Source organism: Musa acuminata, chromosome BXJ1-4 (assembly GCF_036884655.1).
Source record: "Musa acuminata AAA Group cultivar baxijiao chromosome BXJ1-4, Cavendish_Baxijiao_AAA, whole genome shotgun sequence".
Classification (NCBI taxonomy): Eukaryota; Viridiplantae; Streptophyta; class Magnoliopsida; order Zingiberales; family Musaceae; genus Musa; species Musa acuminata.
In genome coordinates, this window is record NC_088330.1 from 36297450 (window position 1) to 36318443 (window position 20994).

Sequence of the window (20994 nt, forward strand, 5' to 3'; positions counted from 1 at the left end):
ATCGATGGCATGGAAAACATGGGAACCTGAAAGGTTGTAAACAAACACATTTGACAAATGATCGAAGGTGGGCCACCTCGCATTTAAAGTTCTACTGGTCCCAGATGTACTCCCTCCATCAATCACACATTTGCATCATTTTTATTGAAATATAAATATATATATATATATATATATATATATATATATATATATATATATATATATATATATATATATTCACGTGACTCCATTTGTGGGCCCAGGGGAAGCACCAATGGTGAAGCAAGAGTCGGTTTGGGACGGCGAGTGGATGCGCCACTCGAACACTCTACCATAACGCACCACCCATTCCCAGCTCTCCCAGCTCGCATAAATAACCCCACTCCGGCTCAGGGTCGAAGCACTCACTGCACGATCCCCAGCTCTCCTCTCGACAGATGGCCAAGGACGTGGAGGCGGCAGCAGGCCACGGCGAGTACGCCGTGAAGGACTACACGGACCCTCCGCCGGCGCCCCTCTTCGACTGGGAGGAGCTGACCAAGTGGTCGCTGTACCGCGCGGCGATCGCCGAGTTCATCGCCACCATGCTCTTCCTGTACGTCACCGTCGCCACGGTCATCGGGTACAAGCACCAGTCCGACCCCAACGTCAACCCCACCGACGCTGCCTGCAGCGGCGTCGGCATCCTCGGCATCGCCTGGGCCTTCGGCGGCATGATCTTCATCCTCGTCTACTGCACCGCCGGCATCTCCGGTACGTATCATCACGCTTCCGGTTCTTTTACGTCTCAGAGACCATAAACGATAGCATCTTTTCTTCCTGTTCTTTTCTCGGTCGCACAAAGTCCAAAAAGCTGAGATTCCAATCGAAAGAAACAGTCCAAGAATTCAAAGACATGGATAGACGGAGTCGAATAATGGATAGCTTTTTGTATGAGAGTAAAGGATGCTGTTGTTGCAGGTGGCCACATAAACCCGGCGGTGACGTTTGGGCTGTTCCTGGCACGAAAGGTCTCCCTCATCCGCGCGCTGCTCTACATGATCGGCCAGTGCTTGGGAGCGATCTGTGGGGTTGGGCTGGTGAAGGGATTCCAGAAGGCCTTCTTCGTCCGCTACGGCGGCGGCGCCAACGAGCTCAGCGACGGCTACTCCAAGGGCACCGGCCTTGCCGCAGAGATCATCGGCACCTTCGTCCTCGTCTACACCGTATTCTCCGCCACCGACCCCAAGCGCAGCGCCCGCGACTCCCATGTGCCGGTACATTTCCATGACATCGTCGGCAATTGCTTTGCTTAAATCTACAGCATCTTAATTATCTGTGTCACATGCATCAGGTTCTGGCGCCACTCCCGATCGGGTTCGCAGTTTTCATGGTTCACCTCGCCACGATTCCCATCACCGGCACTGGCATCAACCCGGCGAGGAGCTTTGGAGCTGCTGTCATCTACAACAAGGACAAGGCTTGGGACGACCAGGTATACCCAATCCATTAGTGGCTCAAAGCTTCCTTATAAGAATGTCACATCACTTCACTGTCCACACCGTCGCGAAAGTCTCTCCACATCCATCTAACGGGTTGGACTTTGAGGCAGTGTTTGGGCTAAATGAACTCCGCCAAAGCGAGAATTCATTACTTGACATCTCCATGTACATGTTGTGGTCTGATCCAGTTATAATTAATTTGATTGCAGTGGATATTCTGGGTGGGGCCTCTCATCGGTGCCGCCATTGCCGCAGCTTATCACCAATACATCCTAAGAGCAGGAGCTGTCAAAGCTTTGGGTTCTTTCCGGAGCAATGCATGATCACCTCGTCGAATGGAATGATGGTTGAAGTCCAGTGGTGGCAAATGCCATGTATCATCTCTCTCTTTCTCTCTCTCTCTGTCTCATCTGTCTTTGTACTACTTCCGTTTTCCAATCAAAGTGTTGCCACTCGAGTCATCAAATCGAAAAGTAAAAAAGGATTGTTCGTCTTCAGCCATCTTATAGCTAAGAGGATGGGAATGCTCGAAAATACGACTCACTGTCAATCTTGACGTCTCTATCCAAACATGTGTTGATGTGGAAAAAGCAGAGTTGAAATCCCAAGGAAATCCAAGACCAAGACAATTCCATGGAAGAATAAACATAAGAGAACACTAAGAAATGGTGGTGTATTACGTGCTCAACTAGTGCACTACGGCATTTCCTTTTTCTCAACGTGGTTTTGGTGAGTAGGTATCTACGGATCCAATCAAACGATCTCGGAACCATTGTAAAACCTTTCTTATTCTTCCTTTTAGGGCAACGAACGTGAAGTAGGTAAGTTTGGGTCGGCAGGATCCATTGGACATGTAGCAATCAATCAACACGTGAACTGATGAAGAGATTAACATGAAAGCCTTGGAACCACAAAGACGGGTGGAATTATGCCATCTTCGTATAGGTTCAAGTAGATGATTCCAAATTTCCCACCTCAGCATTGAAGTCGACGGGAATAATTAATCGACTATTTTGCCTAACACAGCCGAGAACTGTTGATGAATAGTACTCGTGCAATATAAAATCATGTCTATGATAGTGGATGAAAATTGATAACACTTTTTTATTTTCGACTGAAAGTATTATTATGGTAGGAAAAGATTGATAATATAAGCACAAAAATTTTAATCATGTTTTTGTTATATAAAAAAATTAATATTAATAACTAAAATTAAATAGTCATATAGCAAATATTAGATATGTGTACCTTTAAATATTATTTAGAAAATTTTTATTCGATATAAGAACGCACTGTATAATTCGATAACACAATAATATCATCTCTAAGAGAACTAGACTCTACTTTTGTCCTTCATAAGATCTTTATAATAGTTGAAATTAGATGGAGATGCGAATGGATTTATAATCTCGTCTATTTTATGTAATCCCGTATGTTGAGTTCTTAGAAGTTCTATCTAGTTATATAATAACTAAACATAATATAATATTTATTATTGGGCTTTATGTAAGATTTCAATCTAACTTTAAAACAGTAAAAAAGATTTTAGATACATAAAAGAAATATTGTCTTTAGGATTATGATATCATAAATATAAATATCACATTGAAGCTTAGTTGATGGAGCATCTAAAAAATATTGCAAACTCTAATTTTAACCTCCTCCTCCTCTTGAGTTTGGTTATAATTTTAAGTTGTAGGAGGTAAGAGATCTTGTATAAAAAGAGAGTGTGAAAGTTATCTCCTTAGCTTGAAAAAGTAAAAAAATATAACAAGGGTAGTTGATCTTCGCCTATTAAAAAAATATAACAAGGGTAGTTGATCTTCGTCTATTGGAAAGAAGATTGATAGTGAAAGCCAATAATCTCGAGAGAAATTGAACTACTATAAATTGATTTGCTTCCCTTTACTTGTGACTTAGTTTATTCTCTTTACTTATAACTTTAACTTGATTAATTAAGTTTTCAAAATGTGTTGCTTTATTGATCTGAGTTTTAAAATCGGTTAAAAATGTTATTGTACTAATTCACCCCCCTTCTCAGTGCCATTAAAATCTTAACATTATAATTATGATAATAAAATCTATATTCCTTGAATACTTTTGTATAACTAATAAAATACCTAGAAGTGTTTTATGGATCTAATTTCTTTTTATGTAGATCGAAGACTCCCAACCCCAAATAGATAGATGTTTTAGACTAATTTTTTTACTAGTTCATAACTTAAATAAAGTTGATAGAATTAACTTACTGGACTTTATTTATGATATACATAGTTGTCATAAAAGCCTCATCTCATATCGATTTAAATACAAAGGAATAACTCATCATACTCCTAATTATATTCATATAAATATGATTTTACCTTTCGGTAATGCTATTCTACTGTGGCACGTCTAGTAAGCCATATTAAGAATAAATATTTTACTTTTCTAGGAATCTAGCAAAAGGGTTAAGATTTTGACCTAACTCATCATATTTACAATAAAATTTATCACCCGTATCTGATTTGATAATTTTAATTATTCTATCTTGTTATCTCTTGATTTCATTTTCTAAGACTTTTTATGTATTAGATATACATAGTTATATTTTTTTAGGTCATCTATAAATATAATAAATATTAGTATGAATTATCTGAAAGAATTCTTTACTTCTTATGATATTTTTTATTATATGCTTTGTTTACTTTTCTTTGATGTAATCTATGCAAATATTAAAATTAATAAAATCTAAATCTTATAATTTAAATCCTTCACTAATCTCTTAATTTTTTTTAAAAAAACATGTCTTAAATATTTGTATTATAAGATAGAAGATTTCATATTATCGAAACTATACTTTAATCCAACATTTAATTGTAGGGTCACCAATATCTTTGTAAACTCAAGATTCAAATTAATTGTATATAAACGATCTCATAAAATTTTAAAACTAACTTTTATTGAATTATAAAATATATTGAGTTTACTATCACTAAACGAAAAATAATAAATGACTCATTAATTATAGATAAAGAAACTAAATTTTTAGAAATAATATGAACATAGCATGCATTTGAAGTTTCAACTTTTTTTATTACTAGCTAGTTGAGTAGTAGTCAAAATATTATAAGATTTTTATTGTCTTAATCTTAATTCATCTTTAGCATGTATACTAGTTAGCTTGTTCAAGTCATTTATCTTTATTTATATCAGAGTGAATCTTAAATGAACTAAATTGAGGAGAAGGAGAATTAACAATAAACTATACGAGTCATCAACATTCATATCTTATTCTTTAAGTTTTACGGTCTTATAGTCATATTAAGGATATGATCTTAAATCCCTCAAGTACCATCATATTGAGCAATATTCAGTTTCCTCATCAATGTGTTAGTTAATAATTTATCATAGCACTAGTTGTATATAGTGATAAAATCTTTATATTATTTATAATTATTATTATTATAAATATTAGGCTAGGCCTATTAGATATTTCTCAAGTATTCATTTTATTAATTTATTCTATAGTACTTTTATTAGTCAACTGTATGAGTTTTTTAATAAATAATACTAAATCAAGATATAATATAACTATATATGCTCTAACCATTATGAATAATTTGAACTAGAGAATATATGACACTAAAAGCATGATAATGTATGAAAGAAAGTATCATGGTAAACTATAAAACAGCATTAATTGTAATGTTACAAATAATATTAACTAAAATAATATTTTTAAAATAAATTATGTACTACTAATCAATAAAAAATAATTATAATGACTATTAAATAAAAAATAATCTACACATGTGAATAATTATGATAAAATATAAATCATATCTTATGTGAAAAATAAATAATATTTCATATGTTTAAACGAATAACTACACAAATATATAAACAATAATAATTAGAATTTAATTATTATAAGTAAAAAAAATTATGAATGTTATATGAGAAAACTATAAAAGAAATCTATAACTAAATAGGCCAATCAATCATATTTAATTGGACATCTCAAAATTGAGCCAAAATGAATTTTGCCACTCAAATTTAATCCAATAATCAACCCAATCAAACTAATAAAAATTAAATTCAATCAAAATATAATTTAAAAATAAATTGATAAAAAAAACTAAAATTAGGAATCAGTCAAAATTTGATTCAAGCAGTTAAATTAGTTAATTTTACAATTGATAACATAAGCCAAAACTATTTGATTTTTGAAAGATAAAACTATAATTTTGTCATGATATATATTGAAAATATATTATTTGTGAAGGGTAGAACTATTAAAGAGGACACCGAATGAAATTAAAAAGTTTAAGAAGACAAGAGTATCTTTTAATGAGTGAAAAAACTCTAATCCCCTCTTTCGTAACCATCGTTGCATTCCACTGTGCCCATAGGCAGAGCATTCTCACCATCAGCACATCAAATAGTGGCATCTCTACTGATATGGCAAAAAATGGTAAACCCCACTCCCGGCAACGCCCCCCGCACGTGGACGGGCGCGGCGCCCCAGGGAGAGCAACGAGGGCAACGGTCTGCGTCCGGATGTCAGCATCACTAAGCCCACTGCCCCTCAGTTGACCCGGCACAGGAGGACGAGACAGAGGTAGGTAGCGGTTGGAGCTCGCCCATACCCTGCGATTCCCCAATCCCCTACGCAACATCCTCGACGATGTCGGACGCCATCAGGGGTACGGCCCCGACCGACGGGGCGACGGGCCCGGTAATACCGAGTCCCCCTATAAATGTCCCCCAGCCAGAGGGAGGAGGACAGGCTGGACTCCCCGAACAACCGCCACTGCATCTCTCTAACTTGATCGTCGGAGGGGTCGGGTCGAGCCGACCCGACCTTTGTGCAGGTATCAAGCCGAGGTCTCCCGTCCGGGACGCGCAGGCAAGGAGTCCCCACCCGGAGGAAGTCGCTGCATCGCCCCGAGCCCGAGGCCGCACCCGACCACCCCGGTGAAGACGAGCATCGCCCCAGGGAGATCCCCGCCATTCGGACCCCCGAACGAGCCGAGACGACCTCCCGGGTCACGACTAAGAAAAAAAGGTGTTTACACTAACATCTACCATCGTTGTCTGCTATCATTGCCTGCCACCTGACCATCACATATGGGCCAACGAACATCATCACCAGCCCGGAGCATCACCACTGTCATATCATGGATGAGACAGGTTGGCACCATTAACTACTGGCCATATGTGCGCCTAGACACGTGAGTCTTCATGTGTGCCCTACTACTGCGGGTTGCCTATGGTCATCACAATGCGTAGCCATCAAAACAGTGTAGTCACAAGCCATGCAACATAGCCCGTCGACATCATTTGCCAACCAATAGATCATCATGGCAACCCATCACATACAATAGCCTCGTGGTTGTCTAGTAGAGCGAGCAAAAGACATCCGCACTGTCATCTATGTCGCATCGTTAGTTAATGTTGCCATGACCACCTTCATCACTTTTGTCATTACCAACTAAGGCCAACACCCAAGGACCATTGTTGTAGATATGGTAGTGACACTCAGTAGGGCTATTACCTACGACGTGGTTTGCAGTCACTTTAGGTCGTCATCATTGTTGGGTTGCTGCACGTAGTAGTTGTCACTACATCCTACAACACTGCCACCAGCGTAGCAAGTGACCACTGTAGGGTCGGTGACCAAAGTAGTCGCCACCCAATCGACACAATTCCAATGGTGATAAATTGTCGATGATAGTCCACTATCCAAACAAGACAATATGCTTTCTAATGCAATTCCACTCATGTTATAGATCGATAACACCGTTTGAAGGGTGCTCATAAACAAATCTAAATATAAATAGATCTATATGCTTTGATTTCAAACCTTGCTCTGATATTAATTGTAAGTATAAAAACTTTGATCATGCTTCTATTATATAAAAATAACTTAATATAGAGAACTAAAATCAAATAATCATAAATCGAGGATTAGATATGCATATCTTTCGATATTATTTAGAAAATTTTTATTTGATGTGAGAATACACTCCGTAATCTAATTCATAAAATGCAACAACATTAATCTGCAAGAGAATTAGACTCTCCTCTCTTACTATTATTCATAGGACTATTATAAGTGATAGAATAAGGATTAGAGAGAGATGAGAAAGGATTAATAATAACGTATATGTTGTGTTATCACACATATCGAGTCCTTAGAAGGTCTATAAACGAGAATAAAAGATCTAAGATAAGTCCATCAAGATCATCTAGTAAAAAATCTTATTATAAGTGGATTTTTTTTTCTATTGACGGATAATCATAGTCAAAATTCAATTAGATCTATAATATATCTTGTCCAATTAAATAAGATCATATAATCTAATAAATAAATTATCTAACATATGCATAACAATAAGTTGAGTTATATGCGAAGAATAATTAAAAAAATTATTAAACCAAATATATAAAATACTTATTAGGTGTCTAATCATGAATACGAAATAAACACATAATCATGATTCTGACTTAGGCTAAAGAATAAAAAGGAAATATGGAAGTCTAAAATGTTTGAGTTCACCATGAAACAAGTAAACATCGCAAACCACATAAATCCAGAAACTTGCAGTCATACGTGAAGAAAGATTTCATTTAAATCTTTAATTCGTCGATGAAGAAGATTTAAACATGATCTCTAATAGATCATATAGGAACGAGAGATATAGAACAGTAAAGAAAGGTTGGCAGTGGAGCGTGACACACATTAGTATATATAGGTTTTGTTGTATGGCAATTGATTCACCCCGGCATGCGGTGGCTCCCAAGTCATAATGCAAGCAGATGGAGGAAGAGTGAGTGGGTCGCTGCATGCTGGGGTTCTTCCATGACTCCATGTCTTCACCTTTGCTCCTTCAAGAAGCAAACTCCCACCACCTACAACTTCCCTTTCTCCGCCTGACTTATGTGAGATTAGTATATGTTCTCTTCTCCTTTCCATGTTCCTAACAACACTATAATACCATATTCTGTAATTGGTTCTTATAAGAGCAGCAGTATTTATCGTTGACAAAGATGGGAACATTTATATGGGATGTTGATGATGTGTCTCAGCTTGTAAAGCTTTTGATCTCCTTCAAGCTAGCAAGATGAAATATACCAACTCAGGTCATGAAAGGATCACCTCAGAAAAGTGAGTTGTAGGGATTCAAGCTACATGTATTTTGGTTTTCTGTATCCACACAAGGAATGATTTCCAAATCCTAACTGATTTCTATGAAAAGAAGAGCATGGTGTATACATCAAAAACCAGAGGAATGATTGCCACAACATATAAAGACCAGTGAATCATTCTGCTTCGCTTTGTCTACAATCCACCCAACCACATACATATACTTAAAGGTCTGCTACATATAGTGCTGATCTAAGCTTCTGTCGTCCAACATAGTAGAGAAGAAGAAGAAGAAGAAGAAGAAGAAGATGGGTTCAGTGCTGCTACTCTCTTACATGCTACTTACCTTCCTCTGTTCACTCCTCTTATCCTCAGCTACTTCTCCTCATGGCCTGGCCTTCGAGAACCCAATGTCGTTTCCACCGTCGGCCTACGAGTTCTTCCACCCGACCGTCGACGCACCTGCAACTGCACCACTGCCTGCGTCGTCGCTCTACCCCGGAAAGACCTCGGCGAGGGCAAAGGCCGACGCGGTGGTGGGGGGAAACGTGTTCTCGGCCCCTCCGGGTCGTGGCGGGGCTGTGACCGGCGCCATTGCTGCCGTCGTCCTCGGGCTTGTGTTTGTGATGCTCGTGGCTGTGGTGTCCGCCTACATTGCGATCAAGCGCCGCAGCGATGTCAACAAGGCCAATGCGGAGATGAAGGCTGATGCATGAGTGAAGGAGACTTCAAATCAGTAGACTGCGTTCGTAACAGTATAAATTATGTGGAGGATTTCAAGCGGGCCAGCTCGAATATGGGAGAGCGCAAGGATGATGTTAAGAGGCAGCGTGAGTGGTGATGCACGATTATTACAGCTCTTTGCACCACTTGATTAGCTTCCGCAGTGTGTTTCTAAATATTGATCGGCCAAATAATTTTCCGGAGTATCCGTAAAAAGAATAGTTTTCTCGTCGGGTATTATTGCAACAAAATCCGAATATTTATGGCTCCTCCCTCCACCGGTAGTCTTCAGTTGAGTTCGGTGAGATTGGACATTACTCCAAGACATCATTAATGGGGTGATCAAAGAAAAGGCATGTGAGGATATGATACTGTAACAATAATTGTATTTTCATTATTATCCATTGAATCAGAGTAAGAGTTAATGTGAGGAGGGGTGATTATACGAATGAGTCAGCTATTATTCAGTCGTGAAATCATGCACCGAATCATCGAACATTATAATCAATCATAGGATAAATAATTCATGCTACTGTCGAGAACTATCGACTATCGATCAAGACTGATTGGTAGTGTCAATTTGATAGCATTATAAGATGGTCATTCGACTGATCTATTGAGTTGATAAAACGAATACTAGGACATGATATATATATATATATATATATAGGATTCCCCAAGTGTTCTGAACCCCTTATCAATAAATAATCAAAGGAATTCCTAACTTCTTATGCTCGAAAAATATTTTGTTGATAATATTTAATGCCAATATAAGAAATTTACTCCTCTAAATATGTAATATTTTTTTATTTTTAAAGAGATTCTAGATTTTTTTTGTTCTTTTGGATCTGTATAATCTTCTTTATGAATTAACATTTTAGTTTATGGATCTGGGAGCTTTTATTCCTCATGGTAAGTTTATTTATGGTTCATTTATCCTTCTATATAGAGTATTTTACTTTAAAAAAAATTATTATTATTGGTTTTCTATTGGATGACACCTCATATTCGCTTTTATGACTTCTTTTACTTGAACAAAAATGCCTTTATACTTTTGCTTAAATGACTAACAGACCCTGTAAATGAGTTGATCCATTTGATTCCGCTAAGTTACATTTGATCACAGAACCTATTAATTTTTTTTAATTTTAATAATTAATTATCATACAATTTTTAAAAAATAAAATAAATGATACTGATTATTTTAGAATACTCGAAATTTAATTAAGTTAAAATCAATCACACTATATATTCAAAACTTCCTGATTTAAATAACTAATTATCATAATGTTTTAAAAATAAAAATAATAATAGCAATCATCTAAAAACCATATCCTAATGGTTCTGTGATTATTTAGATTAATTTAATAAAAATGATCAAATTATACATAAAATTACAATCTCAAAATCAGACAAAGTCACACTTGACCACAATACTATTAAAAAAAAAATTAAATTTTAATAATTAATTATCATAACTTTTTTTTAAATAAAAATAATTGATCATGGTGTACTAAGTTGGCTCCATAGTGTTTTGCCAAATTTATTCACTTTGCTAGCATAAGTATCGCCATTTGATGAAGCTTCAACAAGTAGGATTGATTATGGTGCCCTAAGTTGGCTCAATTTGTTTGAGCTTTGCATAGGAGTATAAGGCTCAATCTTATCATAGAATATGATTCAATGATCACAATTATGCCTGACTGACAAAACATATTTACATTCACATGAACATTGCTCAACCTTATTACCTTAACAACAATCATTGAGCTCAAATTAAGAAACACCTCCGAACATGATTATTGATATCCAAGAGTTTAGAAATGTATGCTGACAGAAAACAATAATCATGTTCTCTTGGGCAAATGCAATACCTGCATTAATAATTTGGAAACTATGATCTGCCAGACCTGATAAACTGCAGTTGTTGTGGCTGGATTCATTCAGATGGTAATTGTGTTGCAGCTAATAACAGTGTGGTCACATTCAAATCTAGGACTGAAAGAAGAACTGACCATCAGCCCTTCAACCTTAGCTGCTTCATCCACATCAATGACCACGGTGCTCAGACGTTGCCCGATCACATAAATACTTCTTCCAATGGCCACAAGGTGACACGGTGGTCTTGTGAGGTGGGAAGACAACCTACCAATTGCAACCCATTCCTTTCTCTCTTCCTGCCACTTCAGCAGCCGCATCCCTGATGATTCGTGCAACATGTAAAGTACCCCATCCACAACAACTGTAGGTCCATAAGTAGATAGTGCAATTTCATTGTCTATACCCTGCCAGGTTGCAGATGCAGGATCATATATCCCAGCATAAGAAAAGCCGTCCCACGACTTGTGGATAGTACACAATTTCCCTTCTAAAGCAATGAGTTTTATGACATCATGGTTATGTAGAGGATTTTTGTGTGAAATCCAGCTGTCTGAATCTGAGTGGTAGATGTCCCATGAATTTGGAGCAGTTGAACGCAGACCAAGCCCGCTGCTAATGTAGAGCTTGTCATCCAGAGATGCTGACACAAAAAAGCACCTGAGGAGAGCAAAATGATAAAAGCTCAGTTGACTATGCCCCATCAAAGTTTTGTGGATGCTACATGGGCACTGCTTGAAAGGATTGCCTTGAAATATATATCTAATTGATAAGAAAACAATAACTCGATAACTGAAGCTACAAATTAAGAGATAGTTAAGAGAAGAATACTTCCTAGCGAAACAGTTCTTAATATAAATTATTACCACTAGAGAGTATAAAGCGAACAACTAGGAATTATGAAATAAATTATATTACCTAGCTGTTGGCATTGAAGATGCCACATCCCACTTATTTGCAGAAGCATCATAGCAATATACTTCATCCGTAGCATCTTCTTGCCAGGTACAACCACCTAACAGATACAACTTCTTTCCTAAAGCTTCAACAGACATTCCATCTTTCTTTAAACATGGACTGGGTATAGGTTGAATGAGTTTCCAACTTCGGTTAGCAGGATCTGGATCTAGCACATAACAAAGATTTCCTTTCAAGTTTGCTCTGCACATGACATAAATCCAAGTCTCCTCCATATTGTTCTTTTGACGATGATAATGCCACTCTTCACTACATAACAAAGCTCTCCATTTCCTTGAAACACATCTAAGGATGTGATGGTACCTTCGAGGAACCCTTGCCAAGCAAAGAATTGAAATTTCATCTGGAAGACCATTTATTAGTGCAACATGTGACCCTTCTTGCAGGCAATTATCAGTAGCATTCTGTCCAAATGCCATGGTGATGTCTACAGTACATGACCAGTAAATAATTAAGGTCTATAATAAGGCATCAGGAGCATAACAAAAGCTTCCCAAATAGAATGATAACACTCAACCAATTTAGTCTTTGTAACCTGCAAAATATATACTTGTCACCTGTAAAGATTTAGTTATGACATAGTCAGATAAGTTTCTCAACATATACCATCTATTTGGAACTAATCACGGTCTAAATTTGGGTTCATGCAAATGTAAGCAAAATCTTGTAAAGATAAATCAAAGACCAAAAAATAATTCAGCCATTTTCTAAAAACTACAGAAAAAAAAAGGCAGATTCCCCATGCTATGGAATCTAGCCTCTATACTCACAAGCCATGTCTGGAGTCTACTGAAATGTCCACACGTCAAAAGATTATTCAATTATTTAATTCCAATATTCCAATAACATAGCAACAAAGAAGGATATTCTTTGGTCATTCTAGGCCTTTTCATGAGTTAAAATTCCAAAATTTCATATTCTCACAATATTATGACAAGTTTATCATTTTATTAATATATCATCTTCTGACAACTATGTCCCTAACATGTCAGATTCCCATGTCAATGGCCATGAAAAACCATATGAATTTCAGAGAGAAGAAAGTGAAAAGTACTAAAAGAATATCTGAGACATACCACAAGGTATCAAGTACTAAAAGAATATCTGAGACATACCACAAGGTATCCAAGTAGCCGAGTAAATTGAATAAAAATGATTTTAGGAGTTATACGTAGGAATTTTAACCATTAGAAATTTCAGAAGTATGAGTTCAGGAAATGTAAAATTTATGGAAATATCCAGTAATACAGAAGGAGTACAGTAGCACAATCAACAATCTGATGTGTCATGCTACCATCAAAAGGAAATAAACAACAAGTGCACAATTGCATCAAGTAATCTCTAGGCAAATGAATCTAAATAAGTAGATATTAAAAGCAGCAATGGCTACAAGCATGTTTTACACAAGATTACTGAGCTTCACGGATACCAGAGAGTCAGTCCACCTTATTTTGGAAATATTAGTGGGAGGACCTATCTTCTTTTCAGTTATATGGAAGTCATATTCAAGTTTGTGAAATTTAAATGTTCGATTAAATTTCTAAATGCAAACAAGGTTGCCATTGTACATCTAATTAAAATTCATATTTTCTTTAAGGAAATATGGTTTAAATTTTTACTATCTGTTAGTACCTTCCAAGATCACATTTCAAATTGAAGTGGAGGTGATTTTCGTCCTATTGATATGTACGTTATCCACTTTTAGACCTAAAGAAGATATGGCAAATAAAATTAAAAATATTACACAATGAAAATGGTGTGACTGTATATTTAGTAAGAAAATGCCCAAATTTCCTTAAAAATAATTAATCACATTAAAAAATGTATGGGAAAGATAAATTCAAGGCAGGATTCAATTTACCAAATGATCCCGATCAACATAGAAAACCCTTAAGCAATAAGAGAAGAAGCTTCAGGTTTCTTTTTCATGAATCAGTAGCAGTTAGTGATACAGACGACCACCGATAGCTGGGCAAGATGCATATTGTTTATGAGATGAACATTTTAGCAATAGACAAGATGAATGGTTGACTCTGAATCAGCAATTTGGAGCAGGTAATTAAGACAAATATTTCATTGCCGATTGAGAATTTTCTCAACAAAAAGATTATTGTGATACGAATGTAAGATACTCAAGCTATTTACTTAACATAGTCAGAGTACAGTGTTTCCCTTATAAACCTAAAGAACTTATTTACATCCTCAATTCACTAATTCAGAGGTCTTGAGAAAAAAACCGAAATATTTCTCCATGAATTTATTATGCTCGCAGCCTTGGGCCCTCAAACAACATAAGTGACAAGGACTGTACAAGAAACAATAACAAGTTATAATGCCCCGAACATCTGAAGTTGGCTATATGTATCTTTTTTCTCCATTGAGATAACTAGCCAAACAAAGTGCAGTCAAATATAATTTTCATTACTCGTAATAAAGTTTTGTACCTCTTCTCAGAACACTAGTCTTAACAGGCTCAATCCATCTAACCTTAGCATCTTTAGGTCACCTTTGGACAAGCCACCTTACACAACAATTATTCTTAAAAGTTAGAATCAAAGTTATTATCATCTGGCAATGGTTATCTCCTAATCAGTATTTGTTTTGCTGTATTTCATCTAACGAAGCAATTCAATTAATCCACACAAATGAAGTGTTGGTTGCTACACCCAAGCACCAACAATGCTCATAACATAAGAAGCTACTTCCTCCAGATCTGTTTTATATATCATAATGGGCAAAGATAATATTGGAACACTAAATCCTCACAGGCACCACCAATTTTTATCAGCCGTAACAAAATCGGCTACAGTCAGAGGAGCAAAGGGAGAGGAGGGGGGAGGGACTCACGGCGAAGCGGTGGGGCGGTTCTCTGTCGGAGATCGGGCTCCGGAAGGGCAGCGACAACGCTGGGATCGCTGGGAACGGGGGCGAAGCCTGTCCTCGTTTCGCTTGGTCGGGGCGGCGGGCTCCTCGAGGCCTCGTGGAGTCCGATCAGAGACAGCAATATCGATCGATCGTTCGATCGATCTATCGAGGAAGCTTTTCTTCTCACCCTAAACGCGTCTCTAGGTTTCCAAGACGACCTTGTGGGGCCGATTCTCGGGCCAAGTACATATTTCGGATGCAGTTAGGCTCCGAGGATCGGATCCCTCAACTCTTTAACAGACAGGCAGGCATATTGGGTTTCCATAATTTTGAAATTGTCATAATTTATTTTTTATTTTTGATCGCACCACATGTTTCTTTGACGTAAATCTTTGCACATGATATCACCGATGATTATTATGTTAAGGGTAAGATAACCATTTCATCTGCCTTTGGTCTGAATGCAGGGGACTTGGCTTCAAATGGGGCCCGCCTCACTCTTCATTTGCTACCCAAATTATATCCCTCCTAAATTAATTAATTTAGGAATACGAAGGTGAAGATTTTCTTTAAAAAAATTAATTGGATTAAGAGTACAAATATAAATAAATAGATCAAAACTCGTTATTAAATTAGGGGTCGAAGTTTTAAGAGATAGGATACTTATGGTATGGTATGAATAAGATTATGATCTCTTTCTTCTCTTAAGTGATCACTGCAGTGAGAAGTATATCATGGTCATGTGACCGAGATTAAATAGTACATGATATTTCCTTATTCATCACCCACTTGATCATCATGGTCTGATGCTAACTACTTGCAATCTATCAGAGTTTATCTTCCAGTGCGATGGAATGGTCTCGATATCCTCACCCACTTTAACATCGGACACGAAATCCCAAGCCCCCCAAGTCCACTCTATTCCCACGAGCCACAGTCGACTCCCGTCCACTGAACCGCGTAAAAATAGCGCGGGTCCGGTCACCGCTGCGTCGTAGTCGAGCCCCTGGTCAACTCTGCTTCCCTTCAAATTATTGCATTATTTACGACACCGTGGGCGTTTTTAGTGGCTTGATCATTACGATGGACGGTCGGATGTGCATATCGGACGGTCAAATTGGAGGCGTACTCACCGTTAGCCTGTGGGACCGTGGATCTCACGGCAAACACCGTCCATCTCCCAGCTTTACGCCAGAATTGCCGGCCTGTATATATAATGGCGCCCGCCTGTGTACAAACAGCCCAAAGAAATCAGGTTCTTCGCCTGCCTCTCTTTCAGATCTCCAGTCGGCTGCTTGCGAGTGTTGCTCTCCCATGGCAGCGGTAGCGGCCCGCTCCCCCTCGCCACCGGCATTGCTGATCTCCGTCGTCCTCCTCCTCCTTCTTTCGACTGCCGATCTCGCTTTCTCCTTGGTCGCACCGTCGAGCTCGCCCTCGCCGGTTGCCGGAGGGCCCGTCCAGTCGCCTCCCGCACCCTCGCCGGATTCTATTCCGTCTCTCTCGCCGTCCCCCGAGAACCCACTCCCCCCTCGGAGGTGTCCTCGCCTGCCCCTACCCCTACCCCGTCCGCGACGCCGCGCCCAGCGCCGGTGCCGAGCAACGAGGAGATCCGATCAGGGGAGGATGCCGACCAAGCTGGCGAGGACGTAGGAGGGGGAGGGATGAGCGGGGGAAAGAAGGCGGGGATCGCGGTGGGTGTGATAATGGCGGCAGCGGTGCTGGCGGCGGGGGTGGTGCTGTACAAGAAGCGGCAGGAGAACATCCGGCGGTCCAGGTACGGGTATGCAACCCAAAGGGACATGCTTTGAGACTGATAAATTCATTGATTGATGGAGATCACGAGTACATTACGAGCATTTGGGAGAAGAAATAGAGATAAATTTGATTCCTTTTTTTTTTTTTGTTTCTTAGCTATACCAATGTTTGATCTCTCTCTATGTTAGCCTTTTTGATCTATTTCATAGTCGCTATATAGACATCGTGTGATTTAGTCTTTGATCATTGACTTTATTAAATATGATCTGAGCCATATAATTGTTTGTAAAGATTGCATTTTGAGATGGAATTAGCAGCATAAATCTTTCATATTCCAACAAATGAGGCTCAACAAATTTGGCAGAGAATTATATCACCCGGATTGCATCAAAGTACAATAACAACAACATGAATCTTTTTTTGAGATCAGCTACATTAATATTTTATTATAGTCTAATGTTTAAAATATTTTCAATCTTTATTCATAATTTTTATTAAATTTTTAGAGATTTTAAAAAAATATAAAAAATGCATGAACAACAAAGTAAAGATCATAATTCAATCTATAAATTCCAAAATGTGATGCTAAAGACCATAAAAGAATGGTGGTAGCAAGTTGTATTATAGTCTAATGTTGACCTGAACTCATTTACACTATAAATAAATAAGATAATTGTTTTATTAACTTATTGAATTTAAATTGATTTATCAATCTCCCAGTCTAAGTCTTGGTCACTTTTAATGTTGGAGTAAATTGGGATGTTACTTGCACTTGGCGATAATTATTATTTGTACATTCATATCCATCTTACTAATATATATATATATATATATATATATATATATATATATATATATATATATATATATATATATATATATATATATATATCGATTTGGATGATTCACATTCACATTCACATTCACGAGCTACAAAAGACCTGAGAGAGAATATTTTTTGAACTCTTAGTTCTTGAAGCCTTTAAATCCCTCAACCTGGCAATACCAATTTAGGCATCACAGGATTGGTCGATATGTAAATATGTCAATACGAAAGATAAATAACCAAAGTGCTGTTTGTGACATGGTCTTGGTGTCGAGAGAATTTAAATGTCAGAACGAGAATTACATGCTTCAAATATTTTATTTATTTTTTTAAAATGTGTGTGTTTTTAATGATAATATTCTGTAATAACCTTTTTGATTGAATATGGTGACAACAATTCAAAAGGTTAGAGAGAGAGAGAGAGAGAGAGAGAGAGAGATTCAATAGCATCATTTGGTCTATCTAACCGTAGAAAGAAACTAGAGAATCTTACAGCAAATTTCTCAAATGATATCAGAGCAAACAATTACCATAGCTTTTAGGATAATTATGACTGACTTATGTCACACATTAGCCTGCCTACTCTTCGACTTTTCTCTAAGCTGGAAATATAAGCATAAAAACTATTATAAATTTTTTATGTTAGGATTAAAATCAAATATCAACTATTATAAATTTTTTATGTTAGGATTAAAATCAAATATCATGATTTTATGATGTCATCTCTATGATCTACAAATGCATCATCTTTGGATCCAAAATCATTGATAATCTGCAATAAGAATTAGACTCTCATTCTCTTTTTTTTCCTATCTTCATAAAACCATTTAGGTTGAGGTTTAGAGAGAAAATGTAATATGTCAATTAAATTTTATATGACCCTTTAATCTATCATCATAATCTAATTAATTCTTTATACATTTTATTCAATTATAAAGGACCACGTAATCTAATAGAAAAATCTTTTTATTTATCGAAAGCATTTGTCTCGCATAAAAAGATAGATAGATTAGTAAGTCAGCTGTTGAGGAAGTACGTTATAAAAGAAACCAAGCAAAAATACACACCGAAGCGTATGCTTTAAGAAACAGTTGCTTTTTACTACAAATCGGTGATTATTGTGAAATGGAATTAATTTGGTATGTTTGTGAGACGATACAAAAGCTGTTTGGGTATGCAGCAACCCATACAATCTTGGAAATAATGGGCTTACTAGGATTGTATGAAGGCCTTCTTTGATAAAGAAAAGAGAAATTGTCTCTGAAAATAGACGAATTAATCTTTTAACTTCAATTTTAATCTTGTAGATTGGATAGGAACAGGTTTTGTCACAACATAATCATGTCTGAAACCAGATGTTATCAGAATACCACAAACTAGTTTATTTACCAGCTAAAATCTTCAATAAGAATAGGTTTTCTTCTTCTATTTTCTAATAATTAAAGGCTCAACCAGGAGGAACAAAAGTAGCATTTATGACATGCTAAAAATTCTCATGCAACTGTCAAACCTTAATTAATTGAGATGATTTTTTTTTTTTTAGAATACTCCAAGTTTTAGGATTTTTTTTTCCCATACAGCATTCCTCATTTCCAAAATGCTCAAAGAGAGCCACTATTTTTTTTATTTAAATATCCTCATTAAAACTAACAATTTTCCATCGAAACCTAACGGGATTAAATCGATCGACCCAGTTCGATGTTAAACCAAATCGATTACGGTGCATGCTTTTTTGTTACTATACTAAAAACATTGTAATTCGGTTCCATTTAATTTAAATTATTATAAATATTAGCTATTAATATTATCATATTTATTATAATTTCATGAAATATTTTAGTATATACTCTTATTTATTTGAAAATAAAAAATATATAAAAAACCTTGACTTCTACGTAAAACACCATAAATGAGGAATGATGACTCAAAATACATTATTGCATATTATTTTATTATACTTAGTGGGGTTTCAAATAGGCATTGTTACTGATTTAGAGCTAAGAAAAAAATACTATAACTAGATCGGGTGGCTTTCAGGAAAAATCCAAAAATAAGTATTTCTTTTTTCAAAAATTCATCCAATTAATTATACGCTATTTCACTAAAAAGACAATCCGATATAAAATGATCTGATAGAATGTAAGATGTGAGAGATTATTCGAACTCGATCACGCAACTCGCAGAAAGACAAACTTATGACGACAACTAAAATTCACCTTCTACGAGTACTACTGACGCAATGACAACTCATTCAACCTACTGAAATAAATAGACCCGAACTCCAATGTTAAATCACTATCCGTCTTTTAGAGAGACCTTTCACTTCCGTAAGCATGTCCACCTCCATGCATGACGCAACCTCCATTATCGGAATCACCTCCCTTCGTCCGTCGGTCACGCCAATGTGATATCTCATATGTATTCTATATACACATATATTATATAATGTGAGGGCCAAACCATGGAGACTAAAATTGGGCGTATCTTCCTCGCTTTTGCGTCAATAGTCGCATCATTCCCATACTATATATTCTGCAAGAATCGTGTGCCTAACTCGGTGGGGTTGTAGTTATATGAAGAATGTTTCGAATCAATCAACCAATCAATCAAAAAGCTACGCCTGTCTCGTCTACCACCGGCAGCATGGGCCGTCCGATCTTAAGAAACCAAAGAATTAGATCACCAACCGTGTCCGGTGACACGGGGGGCCGTGCGACCTAAAGCACGGGACTCGTATTAATATTCTTCTGCATGCAGCACCGCGTTCCCCACTGCGTTGGGTCATGTTGGGATGGAGATGTGTTATCCTTGGCACTCGGATGCAGAAAGGAAATAGGCAATTTGATGAGCACCACCGTCTTTTATGATCAGTGCTGGACTCACGTCGGCAGTGATATCTGATGTTTTGAGCCCAGGAAACTTCGTCTTTGATGGATTGTGGTAGGAGGTGAGGGACGTATTCGTGTAGCAATCTCTGAACACCGGTGCAGTAACAATGTGGAGTTATGGCTATTCCCTTTGTGTTGTTACCTGTCACTTCTTCTACGACCACCATAAATCTGTGTAATTCTCGGAGTTAGAATGTACAGGCTGCCTCATAAATTCTTTGCATGTCAGGCCCCACCCCTCACACCAAACGTCAAGCTCTTTCTTCTGTAGGATTCCAGCCATAGGCACCAAAACTTCCTTCTTGGACAGTCCAACATCATCATCATGCGTTCTTTACATTTCCCTTGCATTTTCTCGTCTGTTTCAAGGAAGGGGCCACTTATACCCATATTATTTATTAGAGGCAAGTGCTCCTCCACCTCTGTCTGTTTCCTATCTGAGTTGCCTTCACCACCATCATAAGCTCCTTCGTTCTTACATCGACT

At 37.2% G+C, this 20994-nt stretch overlaps 3 protein-coding genes across 6 annotated transcripts; 2 read left to right on the forward strand and 1 right to left on the reverse strand.

Moving 5' to 3' along the window:
- The first annotated feature begins 356 nt into the window (after positions 1 to 356).
- On the forward strand, positions 357 to 1960 carry LOC135661079 (probable aquaporin PIP2-2). The gene is made up of 4 exons (XM_065176458.1): positions 357 to 735; positions 943 to 1238; positions 1316 to 1456; positions 1673 to 1960. The coding sequence occupies exons 1-4, from the start codon at positions 420 to 422 to the stop codon at positions 1784 to 1786; spliced, it is 867 nt and encodes a 288-aa protein (XP_065032530.1). The 5' UTR covers positions 357 to 419; the 3' UTR covers positions 1787 to 1960.
- A 6943-nt stretch (positions 1961 to 8903) lies between these two features.
- LOC103983148 (uncharacterized) lies at positions 8904 to 9311 on the forward strand. The gene has a single exon (XM_009400327.3). The coding sequence runs from the start codon at positions 8904 to 8906 to the stop codon at positions 9309 to 9311; it is 408 nt and encodes a 135-aa protein (XP_009398602.2).
- A 1711-nt stretch (positions 9312 to 11022) lies between these two features.
- On the reverse strand, positions 11023 to 15158 carry LOC135584736 (F-box/kelch-repeat protein SKIP4-like). Of its 4 annotated transcripts, none has more exons than XM_065176462.1 (4): positions 15022 to 15147; positions 12692 to 12731; positions 12115 to 12601; positions 11023 to 11856 (listed from the first exon to the last, which is right to left on the reverse strand). In XM_065176462.1, the coding sequence occupies exons 3-4, from the start codon at positions 12591 to 12593 to the stop codon at positions 11262 to 11264; spliced, it is 1074 nt and encodes a 357-aa protein (XP_065032534.1). In that variant the 5' UTR covers positions 12594 to 12601; positions 12692 to 12731; positions 15022 to 15147; the 3' UTR covers positions 11023 to 11261. The 4 variants fall into 4 exon arrangements, with proteins under 4 accessions (XP_065032534.1, XP_065032532.1, XP_065032531.1 ...); XM_065176460.1 differs by having other exon boundaries at positions 12710 to 12731; positions 15022 to 15133; XM_065176459.1 differs by having other exon boundaries at positions 12115 to 12709; positions 15022 to 15158.
- Between the last annotated feature and the right edge of the window lie 5836 nt (positions 15159 to 20994).